This window comes from Anas platyrhynchos, chromosome 3, assembly GCF_047663525.1.
Source record: "Anas platyrhynchos isolate ZD024472 breed Pekin duck chromosome 3, IASCAAS_PekinDuck_T2T, whole genome shotgun sequence".
NCBI classification, from domain to species: Eukaryota; Metazoa; Chordata; class Aves; order Anseriformes; family Anatidae; genus Anas; species Anas platyrhynchos.
The window spans coordinates 94,145,320-94,160,255 of NC_092589.1; the positions used below are offsets into that span (position 1 = coordinate 94,145,320).

A 14,936-nucleotide genomic window follows, 5' to 3' on the forward strand; every position below is an offset into this window, starting at 1 on the left:
TAGAAGTATCAATTTCCATCTCAGCTGTAACACACGTGATGTGAGAGAATCCTGTCAATTTTCACAATATAACACACTTTTGATTTTCTTAGCAGGTCTGTTGAGGCACCACCATTGTCCGGGATTCATGGGCTGAGAACACTAGATCACCAGGCGAAGAGGATGAAATCTTTTGTGAGAGGATATAAAAGAACTGCCTGTTTCATTACAGTCTGATAGAGGATCAGACTGTACTGCATGCAAAACATGGCCAAACCCCTCAGCCAAGACCAAGAAAATGATTTTGCAGAAGTAGATCCGTTGCTGGTGAATCAGCTGAGAACCCTGATGCAGAAAGCAGAGCCACGTTCAGCTCTTACCACATCTGTAGTCATCTCCACTGACCTTTGTGTCTCTACTAGCACCATCAGTTTAATTTCAAAGGTACCATGTCTCACAGCAAAAAAGAGATATTAAGGAATTCTGTGAGTGACTGACCAATCAGGGGACATAACAGAAAGGGTATATTCTATTTAAACCACTTGTGCATAACCTAACCAACCACATGCAGTGTAAACAACGGTGCCTGTAAGGGAAATAAAAAAGAAGTCAAAGATTGTCCCATCAAGCTTAAAATTTGGGTTTGATATAATTTCCCTGTTCCACAGCATCTGGCATGAACATTCAAACATTGAGTCTTTTTCTTTTTTTTTTGTCTTTTTTTTTTTGTGACCAGGTAGCTGGTACATTGGCAAAGGCTTTCTGGGCTGCTTTCCTCTTTTTTTTTGCTGTCAGTCTGAGCAGGTACTTATTAAAGAAAGAAGTCTGTGACCCCCATCCTAATCTCTAAATAGGCCTGCAAAAAAATCACAAAACCTGTAATGTACTAACAAGAATAAATAATTCAGTGATGAAAGATAGAGGAAAACAGTGCAAACCATTGCTGAGTTACAGATCCCACCCCATAGTTGCACAGGCCACCTCATGACATACCTTATCTATGTTGTATGCTGCACCATTACATAGATGAAGATCACTCCTCTTGCCTGTCTGGACCTAGACCCACTAATGGTAACATCCCAGTTTTAGTACCTTGAACCTAGCAGTTTTTGGCAAAATATTTACTGTTAATCTTGCAAATTTGTTATGTAATACATAACAAATAGGCAACGGTCCTCTATACAGGTGTTCCATGCTGGCATACAGATCATTTTGGGACAGTGATTGGGTTTGCAGTGTGCATTTGACAAACTAAAACCAAAACGCTAAGCCAATAACCAAACATCTGTTTCTGATGTTGTTTAAGATCTAAATGGTAATACAGAATCTAATCGTAACGTAAAATGTCATTAATGTGTCTGAAATACATTCTAAGTTTCAGAGAATGTCAAGTTGACGGGCATAGTTTCATCTAGCTGAATCATAGTTTCATCTAAGCATCATAGTTTCATCTAATTCAAAAAATATAGTTATCTGTGGTTGATCCCTATAACTGCGCTGTCGTATGCAAAGTCCCATTGGGTTTCTGTTTCTTAGTTTTAATAACAAAAATATAACAAGAAAAAAATATTTCAGGACATGTATACTGCCAAGTCCCTTTTCCTGCTATGGCAAATAGTTGCTATGACCATACCAATATAATAGCTCAATAACAATATATTCATAGCAATACCTATCAATTCAACCAGTAGTATTCTGATATTAGTAAGTCAATCTTCAAGGTCTTTTCCAGCCTGAATGACCCTCCAGTTTAATATCTTTATAAGTGACATAGACAGTGGAATCAAGTGCACCCTCATCAAGTTTGCAAATCTTTGTTCAACCAGTTAATGACAGGACAAGGGTGAATGGCTTTAAAATAAAAGAGGGGAGATTTAGTTTAGATGTTGTGAGGAAATTCTTTACTCAGACAGTGGTGAGGCACTGTAACAGGTTGCCCAGAGAGGTTGTGGATGCCCCGTCTCTGGAGGTGTTCAAGACCAGGTTAGATGAGGCCCTGATCTAGTAGGTGGCATCCCTGCCTATGGTTAGAACTAGGTGATCCTTAAGGTATCTTCCAACTCAAGTCATTCTATGGTTCTATGACTCTAAGGTTCCATGATTCTAGTCTCTGCAATTCTGATTCTCTTTCTTATATTGATATAGACTTATTGAAAATACCAAGAGCACATTCAGCCACTGAGGTTGAATATACCAGAAGTTAATGACTTTGAAAAGAAACTTTATTTTCTCATTTATTCTTGCTTCTATTATTAAATTCATGTGATCTACTGTACAGCTTATACTTATAGCTCCCTTTTCTGCAGTGTGGAATTCTAGTACAGGAGATTTAGGGATCACTTACTCGTTGATCTGATATGCAGGAATATAGCATGGACCACAGTTCATCCCATGTCAGTTATGTGATTTAAGGTACAATCACTTCGGTGCTGAGACATACTGCAAAATGATTTAGGAAAAAAAGCAAAGAACATTTTATCAAGCTAAATCTCCAGGAATTATTTACATCAACAGAGTGTATTTGCCTGAGCTCCAAATCATCCTTTTTGCCTTTCTTTGACTGCCAGGTATCAAGACTTCATATGTACATCTAATTCCAGAGACGTCTTCTTCACAAGCACAGTGCTACAGGTGAAATAGCACTTTCAGACTAGTACAATTCTAAAACCACCAGTACATAATTATGCTGGGGATACAAGTTATTTCATGTATCCTATCAAGGGACTGTCCTATTCTAGCTCCTTTTGGACTCAGGAAAAAATGTTGGTTCTATGTTTCAGTAACAGAAATTTACTTTAGGGAAACGAAAATAATAGTAAAACAGAGCTAAAGTGCTAAGGAATGTCCCCCAGTGCAGATTTAAAACCACATTTGACAAATTGCAGTAAATAATTATGTAAATAAATTTGTGTTTTCCTAGAGGCAGATGAAATGATCTAGGTGACATCCTGAGGTCTCTTTTACATCTATCTTCTGTTACCTTTTCCCCTTTTTGCTCACGCATAACTAGGTTTATTTCAAGATAACAACACAGGGTGATCCAATTAGATTCAGGAAGCTGTTCTGTTGTGAGTATAAAGAAAGTAACCCAATTTTGAAACTCCAGCTTGCTTTGAGTGGTTTGTATGTTTGATAGAAATCCTTTTATGAACAACTAAAATGAGATATTTCAAGCTCTAAATACGTAATGAATTCATTCATAGAATAGGACACTGGCTTTCACATATTTTGCATATCGTGTTAAATTGCAATAAGTCTGTTCCTTCAGGATGACCTCATAATAATGATATCAGATCTTAAATTTTTGCAGATAACATTTTCATCTAGATATATAAATGTACACAAACTGAAATCTATAATACGGTACAATGCAGTACTGGCTGAACTTTCAGTTTTAGACTGTTTCCTTAGTTATGTTGAGAAGGTGCCAAATTCATTAGGGGAAGAAATCCTAAATACAAAACTATCAAGAAAATGAACAGTTATTAATTTTATTTAATGCTACAAAGGAAAAGAATCATGGCCTATTCATGTGAAGTATAAACTATCTAAGGTGCTACTTTTACTTTCAAGTATTGAAGTGGACTTCTTACCACAGTACCAGAGTACATGAAACAGTGGTTAATGCAAATTGCAATGCAGAACCTGTTTTGTCAGCCTTCTCACTGTTATCTGTAGTCACAAGAAGAATAAATAATTCTGCCAAGATTCTGCAAGAGTGAACTGCTAAAAACCTTCTGCTTCAGATGTGAGGGACAGATAGCAGCAACGTTTAGATTTTTCACAGCTTTTACTGATGTAACTGCTGTATTGGAGCAGTTTACAGGCCACGTTTGTCCCTGTAAGTGACGTTTAAAGTGTTAATTCATTAGCATCGTTGTAAAGTGTATCAGTCCAAGCAGGGGATCAGCACAATGGTACTGAAAATCTTATGCTTTTTTCAACTACCTTTGAGTCAAAAATCTTCAAAAGCTTCTTACCTACATGGTGGAAATGTTTCTTTTATTCTGTTTCAGGCTTTGGCTAAACAGATACTAAAACCTTACTAAAAGTAGAACCTTTTCTGATACATCTTTTGAAGGAAAACTTCATCTGGAAACTTTTGAAAAACTAATCAGAAGTTACTTGGAGAAAAAAAACAAACAAACAAACAAAAAAAAAAAACATTGCCAGTAGCAAATAGCAGTTGTATAGCAGGTACATTCTGATTCCTATTTACAGATTTAGTCTTCAGCACTGTAATGTTTTCATGCTTAGATAATAGGGAAGCCTACATGTTTCCTACAACATATTCAAATGACATCAGTTTCCTTACCTACTGATAGACATTTTTCAGGGAGAAGGCCGGGGGATTGTAGTAACTTCCTATCTCTTTTCAGTGTCTCTAGTGAGTCTGTACCTACCCCTTATAGGTGCAGTGTAGTTCAACATTCCCTGTCTGTGGTTTCCAAATACCTACCCTCTCTCCAATTGAATCCCCAATAATAATGCTGGGGAGGGATTTTCAAGCAAAAGGTGGAAGATATCTATGCTGAATACCAAAGCAATTGAATATGGAACAAATATTTCTGAACAGTCTTAAGACAGAGAAAATCACAATGATATTTACATATGTCCTTTCCTAATGTCTTTCTGAGGAGCTTTAGTAAACATCATTTGTCAGATTTATATGTTGTGATTGTATTCAGAAGGAAAATACAGAGAGAGGTCAATGATCTTCCTTGAGGATAGAATGAGTTCAAATAAATGCTTAAAGCAATGAACAGATACATTTATTCGATCAACCAGTCCCACTGTTTTGGTTTTTTTTGTTCGTTTGTTTTTGTTATATCTACTAGCTTTGTAAAAAGCTCCTGCTTTTTACAGTGTTGGAGTGAAATGTTCATAGTTAAGTGAAACATTTTTGTCCTTAGTTTAGAAATGATAGTTAGACAGGACTGTGAATAATCATTAACTTATTTAGCAGATTCTCACATGAGTAAATCTTTTGGCAATATGATTGGAGGTTTTATCATTTTTCCTTCATAATCAAAATATTCCTGTATAGCTAAATATATAGACACAAATATAATCCAAGCTGCTATAGGTACATCGGTTCTTTTTAAAATGCAATATCCTTTATTATTTTTCACTATTATACATTCTCTCACTTTTTAACCAGAATGCAATGTATTTATACTTTGTCATATTTCATTTTAGCTTTGCGCTTTTATCCACCTGTTCATAAATAAAGATTTCTCTGTATTTTATTTCCAACCCATTAAAATCAATCAAGCCAGGAAGCCTAGAATATGACACTTTATGTATCTTTACAGCAATCCACTTACGACATTCATCATCAGAAACTGTTTTCAAATGCCACTTCTCATTTACTTGATTCTATGAGCAAAATGAAAATTTAGCTGCTCTGAAGTAAAGTTTTTTTTTCTCTAAAACTGGGTAGGATTCCTAAAATTCTGTATCACTCCCTTTGCAAATACTATGTCTGCAGATATTTTATATTCTATTCTGAAATAGTAATAATTTTGTGTGTATGAGAAAAATACAAAGGGATGGAGAATATTTGAATAGAAATCCCCATGTATAAATCCCCATGCATCTGTGGTTGTAGCCCATAAATGGAATTTTGGTTTCTATTTCAAACTTTGCAAAAACTTCAGAATCCAAAATTATCTTGCATTTTAGAAGGCTCTCTGCACCTATCCTTTATAACTCTACTGGCTTAATTCTTTCTTTATTTTTTTTTTTTAATCAGAGTTGCGGTAACGTGAACTCAAACAAGAAAACACCAGAAACAGATGAAATCTAGTTCAACTTCAGGCATATTGTAAGCTACAGAATAAATCCAAAGAGTATTGTAAAGGAGACATTCTTCTCAGGTAAAAATATGAATGCTATCAAAATTGGGCTTTCAGAAAAGAAAAAAAAAAAAAAAGAGAGAGAGAGAGAGACTTTACCCACTAAATTGTTCACCATATTATTCCATTACTCCTAAAGAACTATTTAGTAAAGGTCCATATTTATGATTTAAGGATGAATCAAAGGACTCCTCATCTTTCCTATAGATGTAATGCTTAATTAAACAGAGATGATCCAGTAAGTCTTAGATTCCTATGAAGATTATTTCTTTATTCACACATTTCCAATATGAAATATTATGAAATATTATTTTATGAAAAATGCATATATTGCAGTTCATGTAAGTGCAACTTTCTCTCACTTCTCTTCCAAGAAGGATGCTGCTTTGTGTAAACAACTATTCTTTCATTGTTAGCTATAAGTTAAATCCTGCTGACTTGACTGCTTCTGTTACATAAAAAGGAGAAGGATTACAAATGCAGTCATACATGAAACAACTAGAATAGTATAAGACAGGATCCTGTTAACATAGGACATAAGTATTTGATTGTATCATTTATCAGTGTTTAAAACTGAAAATTCTGCAAGATGCTCAACAGAAATGATATTGGAAAAGAGGGAGGTAATGGGAGATAGTATACAAAGACCACAAAGGACCCACCTGAGGAAGTGAAAAAAGAAGGAATAAAAGTTGTCTAAAAGGTGGAATCCCACCTTTAAGGGTTCTTATAAATAACCTAGTATGTTATCTTGCCTTGAGAATTGCTGTTTGAAGCTAATACAGACTGGGATATATATATATAAAGAGAGCTATAATTTTTTTCCCTGTATTTGTCTAAAATATTGATGCTAACTGCACGGTGACAAAGGCCAGGAACATCTCTTCAAAGACTGCCAATCCTAAAACACATTGGTTCATTCTCACATTGTCAGGTGACAACTCAAAGAGGGAAGTGTCTCAAGAGTTATTCAAAGTATAGCATGGAAGCTTTTCATCTGTTTGCTTATGAATCTAACTATGGAACTTCACTTGCATGAGCTGAATCTCTAGTTTGGACCAATTCAAGTACTTCACAAAAGAATCCTGATTATTATCTAATGTGTGAGTTATAACTACAAGGCTGATCAAAATTTCCTAAATTGATTAACTCTTTCCTAAGCATTTCCTAATAAAAGGTTCATATGAGATTCTATTGTATAATCTCCCAGCTAAAGAGTGCAACCATTATGAAAGAGAAGCAGGATATAATAATATGCCTTTACATCAAAAAAAGATAAATAAATAAATAATCATCTACTAAAGATCTAGCTCAACAGTTTTTAATCAAAATCTGTTAGATTCTTAAGATCTTTCAGGATGGATTAGAGAACACACTTCACCATGTATCTATATGGAACCATGCATTTCCTGCGTTTAAAAGAGACCAACCCTTTCTTATACCTAACAACTCTGGCTGTCAGTGCAACCACTGCATGTCCACAACCACATTTTTTGCTCCACAGTTAGAGAACAAGTTAGAGAATTTAGATATTTATCAGTGAGTGAAAGCAAAGCACAAAAAGAGAAGAAAAAGACATATGAGAGAACACAAATAACTCAAGTTCTTCAATTCTTGCAATGTTCTGCTGCCTTACATTAGAGAAGCTGCAAGAGCAGCCAGGGAGCCAAATGGTAATGCTGCTGACCCTGTGTCTTTTGCCAGCGGCTTCCTTCAGGTACAGGAAGAGATCAGTCAAAGGCTAGTGCAGTTTATTCATTAATGTTGTGATTTTCTATATCTAAAACCATTGATTGCTGAGTGACGAACATCAATCCTCCCTCAGGTAGTTTGTTGACCCCAAGAGTTAGGGTTTTGTGACTTCAGTCTTAACTCCTTTGTTTGCATTTCTCTGTTTATACCATCTTAAAGCACTATTCTTCAAAGCCTTTTGAGCTGTGTGATTTCCCACGAGTATTGACACAAGCTGCAATTTAATTTTGCTTAGTTTCTATCAATTTGAAAATATCCCACCTAATGAGAGATTAAAAGCCAGTTACTGTTTAAGTATACAGTCTCTGCACTTAAGGTATTCTCATATTATAGGAGCACCAGATAATTCTGGTTGGAAGGAATTTAGGAGGTCCTCATTGCTCAAATAAATAACATTTTTATTCTTTTCTTTGGAACTGATCTGTCTGTATCTGACTGAAAGGGTGTTTGATCCCTAGACTTTAAAATGGGTTCAAAAACACTAAGCAAGAGCTACAGTTAAGTTAAAAATAAACATAAATATATGATGATTATAAAGGTTAATGGTATACACATTTTAAATATTCTAGTCCACAGGGTAGGAATAAGCACAGAATCATATATCCAAGTTCTGAAAATTTAATCTAGGTAGAGGAAAATTTTATCAGAGGTTCTGATGTTGAAAAACAATTGGGATATAAAAATAATTAAACTATTTGGAGGACTCAGAGTCCCACATATGTAATTTTTTCCACAAGTGGTACATATAGAAGGTAAGTCTAAGTTATGCAACATTGTCCCCTGTGTTTCAGAGTTGTGGTGTTAAAGTATAGTGCAATACTTTGAAAACTTAGGAATAAAATTTAAGAAGTTGTTAATGAGTTAATCTTATCCACATTATAAAATGTATTGCCTCATGCTTTCAGGTGGGTACTTGAATTTTAGTAAATTATACTTCATCTTGCTTGAAAGTAATAAATGCTAATGATAGATAATGATGTCTTGTTTCCAATTAGCACTGCCAACAGTACCTGAGTTTTCTAGAATTCATGAACACTGCAGTTTTCAGGAACTGTCTGAAAATGTTAAAATTATATAAACAAGTTTTTATTTATGCTGAATAAATATGTTGCGTTTTTTTTTCCTTCCATAGCTGGGCATAATGCAAATGAATTATGTTTATCAGTATTTTAATAATAAAGACCTTATGTATGTAGAACCATTTTCTATCACCCATTTTTATAAACATTCATTGTTCACTTTAATAAAACACATAGCAAAATGTTTACGAATAAATGTGTATAATAGATTACAGTGAATATTCAGAAAGGTTTAAAATACAGCAGACTAATGAATGAGCAGTCTGGCTCACAAGACACGTCTTTAAATTGGGTATTTCATGCTAAGAAACAAATTGGCCCCAGTTATTGTTCAAAACACTACCTAAATATAAGTTACAAATGAATCTGAAATATTTTCATTCCAATCTGTGAAAAACACATTATTCAGGGAAAAAAAAATAAAAAAATTTGGAGAACTTAGATATTGTGCTATGAATTATGTGTTTTCAGAAACAGGTTAAGGATTGTGCTTACAAACATCAAATTTGCAGCATACAACAAATCATTTCCTTTCTAAAGTTGCAATACAGCTTGTTTCTTATTTTAATGGTTTATGTATTGACTTTGAATTCTGTTTATAATGTATTTAATTTACAAATGTTTTCTGTGCAGGATTTTTATCTCTCATTCTTATTGTCTGTATGACTGTGTTTTTGTTTTTGTTTTTTTCTCAAATAAAAAAAAAAATACAACAACCATAACATAGCAAGGAATTTTTACCTGCTCTTGCAAGTGTTACATTTTGCTAGATGTAATACTGATGGCAATCCCTCAAGTGACCAGTGAAAGGGGGACTGCTGTTACTAACTTACTGACCTTTGGGCTGGGTCCAAAATGCACTCAGCTGAAAGCTGACCTTTGGATGCACTTTGTTTGTAAAATATATGAGGAAGAAATAATAGGATCTTATCCACTGACAGAAGATGAGAGTTCTATGATTTCTTTTCCTATAACCCCCCTCACTATTCCAACACCCTCCTTTACCAAGAAAAAGCTACAGTATGCCATAATAACGCTGGTTAAATTGTAGTACATGAGATTTTTCATGCCAGATCTGGGTGGTATGTCAACTGTCTGTTCTGAACATTTCAAACATTTTCTTAGGTTTGAACCATGAACTCTGTAGATATGACTGGATTTATCTCTGACTTTGACTACCCAATTCACCCTGGGTAGTCCTGTAAATTAACTGGCTACTAGAATCATTGCAGAAATGCTACAGAATGTTTAGTGTGTGCAACAAATAAAAAGATGTATTCTTCCTGTCTGTTTCTAAAATGTCTTGCACAACTTCAAGAGAAGGGTGTATACATTTGGATAATTACTTTTCAAGCAAACTGGATGACTCTACTGTGTTTATGCTCAGATGCCATTGGGAAAAATCTTTAAATGTATTAACTTCATTTTCATTCATGTCACTCATAAATCCACTATCTGTTTTAGTAAATGAATTTCATGTCTAAGATATTTATATCAATGCACTATCTGCTCACATGAATGAATGAATGACTGCTGGCTAAGTTAGTAATGCACAACAGTTATCATTGCATTGTTCAAAATCAAAACAAACAAAAAAACAATACACAATATTTATAGCTCAAAACTGACTATGAGAGTAGTACCAACCCAGTCAGGGAATGTTGTGTCCCAAATCAGAATAACTTGACTGTCAGTTATCAAACACATGCAATCAGTGCTCTCAAATGAGATACAGCACATGAATTATTCTCAGAAATTATTCCAGGAATAGCTATGAATAATTATTAAGTTCAAGACATTAAAAATCTGATTACAAGCAGTTGGTGAACAAAGAAGTCAACATTTGTTTAAGAAAATAATTGTTACAGATTGTTTGTTTATGTCTATTACATTTGTGAAATATTTTTACTTACATTCCACTGTCAACTAAGCTTCTCTTTCAAGTGTAAACTAATATTTTTGAAGCAATAATCCAATATGGAAAATTGCCTGAGCAATAATGTTATAAATATAGAAATATTGAGCAGGCTGCATGCTATTGTTTGTTTTTTTCGTTTGTTTGTTTGTTTTTGAAAGAGTCCTTCTCACACAGTCTCCAGGGAAAAAGGAACAAAAGTGACAACAAAAGAGTTAACAACAGGGAAGTATTTTTTGTTTGTTTCCCTGCAGATAGAAGAAATACAATATCATATAATACATGGAGATTGCAAGTTTTTTGGTCAGGTACTGACTCCTTTTAATGTCTGCCTGGTACCTGATAGCAGTAGTAGTCTGATAATGAATTTGGTTCCAGGTACCAAATATAGAATTCAAACTGTGAAAAGTGTGATTAATTCCACTCCCGTTTCAATATGTATTAGAGGTCAAATTTTCTGGGTGCCCACTTCAAGGTGATTGCTGATTATCAAGTTGCTACTATGATCTGTAATTCTTTGGTAACATGCTGATACAACAATACTTGATATTTTTTAATTAACTGAAAAAAAAAAAATCAAAATGTTCTTTTGAAACTGATTTTCCACTCCTTAAAACTTTAAATATGTGTTTTATTAGTACTGTGTAAAACTTTGCATGACTGTCAATAACTGCATAAGCAACAGGCCTGTGCAAGAGCAGTGGAAACATTCTTCTTCAAGAGAAAAGCTGAAAAACTTTCAGTGTTCTCAGTAAAAATAAGTGGTTTACAGGTTCCATACAGTACAATAAAGTCATCTTTGGAAAAAAAAAAATGCTGAGTTTGATACTGCATAAATGTTTGGAATTACAGGTAAATGGGTTTGCACCTCTTCTGGCAGCTTAACGATAGTGAGTAATAAAGTGGATAGACTGTTTTCATACTTTATTTTTGCAAATAGAATTTCTGACAGTGTTTGTCACATCTCCTAGCTTTATGTATTTAGGGACAATTTTACATTATGCTTAACAAATAAAGAATGTGATTTTCTTTATTATATCTATTATCATCATTAATACCTTCTTCTTTGCATTTTCATAATTTTCATTATTCCTGAAACTAACTGGACTATGCTATCATGTAAAAGTATTAAAACACATTTCATTTTCTGTGCTCTATTTTGAGTTGCTTACACATGACAATAATAACGTGCTTATCTGAATCTTTTCCAGTGTGCCTGAATATTATGATTACGGCCATGGAACAAGTGAAGAGGCTTATGACAGCTACGGTAAGGTCTCTTCTGTCTTTAGCAAAATTAGGAAATCAAAAGAAAAATCTGTCATCGACAACTCAGAAATTACTTCCACGTACTTTTCTTTCTTTCTGTGCTTTTACAAAGGCGAAACTTAATGGATTTGTGTGGTCCATTTTGCGTGGTTTTAGGGTGAGGTTTGACTTACTAATGAAGGACCAGAAAATAGGGCAGATCCATTTTAATTAAGATTACAAAGCAAATTAATCAGTCATAGATCAGCTTTAACAGTAACATTGAAGTTTCTGCTCAGTGCCTGAATCACAGTGCTGTTTCAGTCTGCTTGATATTCCAATAATCCTCTACATCTACTACTGCCATAGTTTTCAACCAGCAACTTTTGCAATATTTTGAAATATAGACTTTCTCAAAGGGGAAGAAGAGGGTGCTGCACCCCTGTGTGGACCCCTCCTGCACCAAGTGGCAGAGGAGCATAGGAGTATCTTCAGGCTGAGTGAGGCAGTAAGGATAAAGAGAGCACTGAGTTCTTTGCATCTCTTCCCACTAAGTCTGTGTCTGAGATAGAATAATTCTTCTTCAAAAAAAACAGAAGGCATGAGAAAAAAAAAAAAATATCACTCCAACGTGTCCATCTAATTTTCTAGATCCATTACTTGGTATTAATGATGTATTTCAATAACTAATTAGAATCTGTTCCATTTTTTCCACACATATTTTTATCAGTACATTTTACCATCAGGTGACACTGAATCAGATGACAATTTCACTGAAACAAGAAAGCAGTGCTGACTATTGTAAGCTTAGACACTGACCCTTGTGTATTCAACACAGCTATCATGCTTGATTTACTGGTACTAATAAAGTATTGTAAGTTTGCATGGTGACTTCCAAAGCATTATGAAAATGAGAGCTGCTGGAAATGACACTGCAAACAGAAGTTACATTAAGGGGTTATATAAGGATTGTTGCTTGAAAAAATAATTTTATTCATGCAGCTGTGAAGCAAATTTCACTGTAATATAAAGTTGCAGTTTCCTTTGTATTTGTACAGCAATCACTAGACATTACTGGGACACTGTCAAAATGATTGCATTGTATAATCAGAAATAACTTAATTTTTTGTATAATCAGTATTCACAATACATTTGGATAACATAATGTGCAGTCAAGCACATTTCCAGTTCTAAACAAGTAATAATAACAACATATCCATATTTATGTTTGTGCTTCAGTCACCCTCTGCTTTTTTTCCTCTTTGTAAGTAGTTTTTAATACCTGCAATGAAAGACCTTTCCTCCCCTTTACAGATTCTACTTCCCTCCTTCCAGATGCATTGCTAAGGTTTTGGGCAATGCAGAAAAGCACAGTCTCAGCACAGTAAGAATTACCCACTGTTAAACTTTTAACTAGACTCCCCCACACCAATTCTATGTGTGCTTGGGCAAGCCCAAGTAATGTCACTCTTCCTCCAATCCCTCATTTGTAAAACTAGAATAATATTACTTGTTTTCCCGGCAGGGGTTTTGCAGGGACTAATTAACTAAGGCTTACAAAGTGTTCAAAGAGTTGGATCATGACTAAATTTATGCTCTTCATGAAGCTACTTTTTTTATTATTATTATTGTTTTTCCATTAACCAGCTGAAACAAACTGAAAATATCTGGGTTTATTTTGCTAGATGTCTCAAAATATATGGTTGATTACTGTTGACTTACATTTTTGCATAAAGTATGTTCTGAGCTCTCAGTTGAATACAACATTCTGGAGTAGTTTTGCCAATAACCTGGAGCAAACGTGACAATGGAATAATATTCCAAATTGCAATTTTTCTACTTTCTGAAATCAGGGAGAGATATGTATATGAGAGTTTTTGCTCCCATTCCTTTACTTTAGCAGATTAGTAAAATTGCTGTTTATGTGCTCTGGAAATCCATGCATGAAATTTCTGCATCCCAAAGATACCACTGTTTTTCTGAGGAGGTAATCTGAACATACACAGCTATAGTTTTCTGAATGTTCTTTCAGATGTGTGTTCTCTCTGAACACACACTATTCTTCTTTCTGTATCTTTTTTTTTTTTTTTTTTTTTTCACTGCTTCCCAGCCAACCAATAAGCAGTCTGGTGCCTCCCATTCTCATCTTCATATAGCTTTAGCCCTAACTCTCCATTATGTCTCAGTTCTTTCATTCTGCTTCAGAATGTGTTGTAATTGATCATGAGATTTCTGAATCATACTGTATAAAAATAGCTTCCCAAAAATTCTGAATAAGACCGTATACATATATAATACAAATACTTTGAATTCGTTTTCTTGTTGATGTCTATTACACATTTCCTATAACATGCCCTTTTACCTTTATTCTGTTAGTATCTGTATTATATATAAAATAATAATAATAATAATAATAATAATAATAATAATAATAATAATAATAAAATAAAAAGACTAGGTTGGCATTTCTCTATTTTCTTTCACGCATCCTCTTGCTTCTAACTTATCTTTAGATAAGTATAACAGATATAGCATGACTTGCTAGCAAGCACATCCTATATCTTAAAAGCTATATTAATTATATCTGTCTGGCCTCACAGATGTTTCATCTGAATGCTTTTTCTCCCTTGAACTGCTCAGAGTACTCAAGGTATTATTTGCCAGACACAATTTCTGTCTTGTTTCTACCAAAGGAGGGAGGCTCTAGTAGAGGACATCTGCCAGTTCCTCCTGCAGATGGCTGAAGAGGCTCCTGCCTCTGCTCCCAAAGTTTAATACTGCCATATTGAGGATGGAAGAAAGTAAGAGTGTGCCCACTGTCAGATGCTGTAGTTCACAACCCAGTGCTTTTTGGTTTTGCTGGACAACAGAGATTTATATTTTTATGTCAAGTCACAAACCACAGTATCTCAGAGACATATGTACTTCTGCTGCTGCTACTAAAAGAACAAGAACACCCTTAGGAAAAGGGTGAAAGAAGAGGTTTGTAATCTGTAACACCGTAAACTGCCACAATTATGCTAGAACACCATCTGCCAAAGGCGTTAGGCAAGAACTGGGAAGGTTAATCTGTATCTTGTCTCCTGTACAAAGAAAGAAAAGTGA

At 34.5% G+C, this 14,936-nt stretch overlaps 1 protein-coding gene across 4 annotated transcripts in view; it reads left to right on the forward strand.

Annotated features, from left to right (window-relative positions):
* The window catches only part of KHDRBS2 (KH RNA binding domain containing, signal transduction associated 2), a 378,797-nt gene that overhangs the window by 314,875 nt on the left and 48,986 nt on the right, over positions 1-14,936 (forward strand). For 2 of the 4 annotated variants that reach the window (XM_072036317.1, XM_072036318.1), the window contains exon 8: positions 11,795-11,853. In XM_072036317.1, coding sequence (XP_071892418.1) covers positions 11,795-11,853 — 59 coding nt within the window. Of the gene's footprint in view, positions 1-92; positions 9,288-11,794; positions 11,854-14,936 lie in introns of those variants that run through there. The other 2 variants (XM_021269153.4, XM_021269154.4) reach the window with 2 other exon arrangements.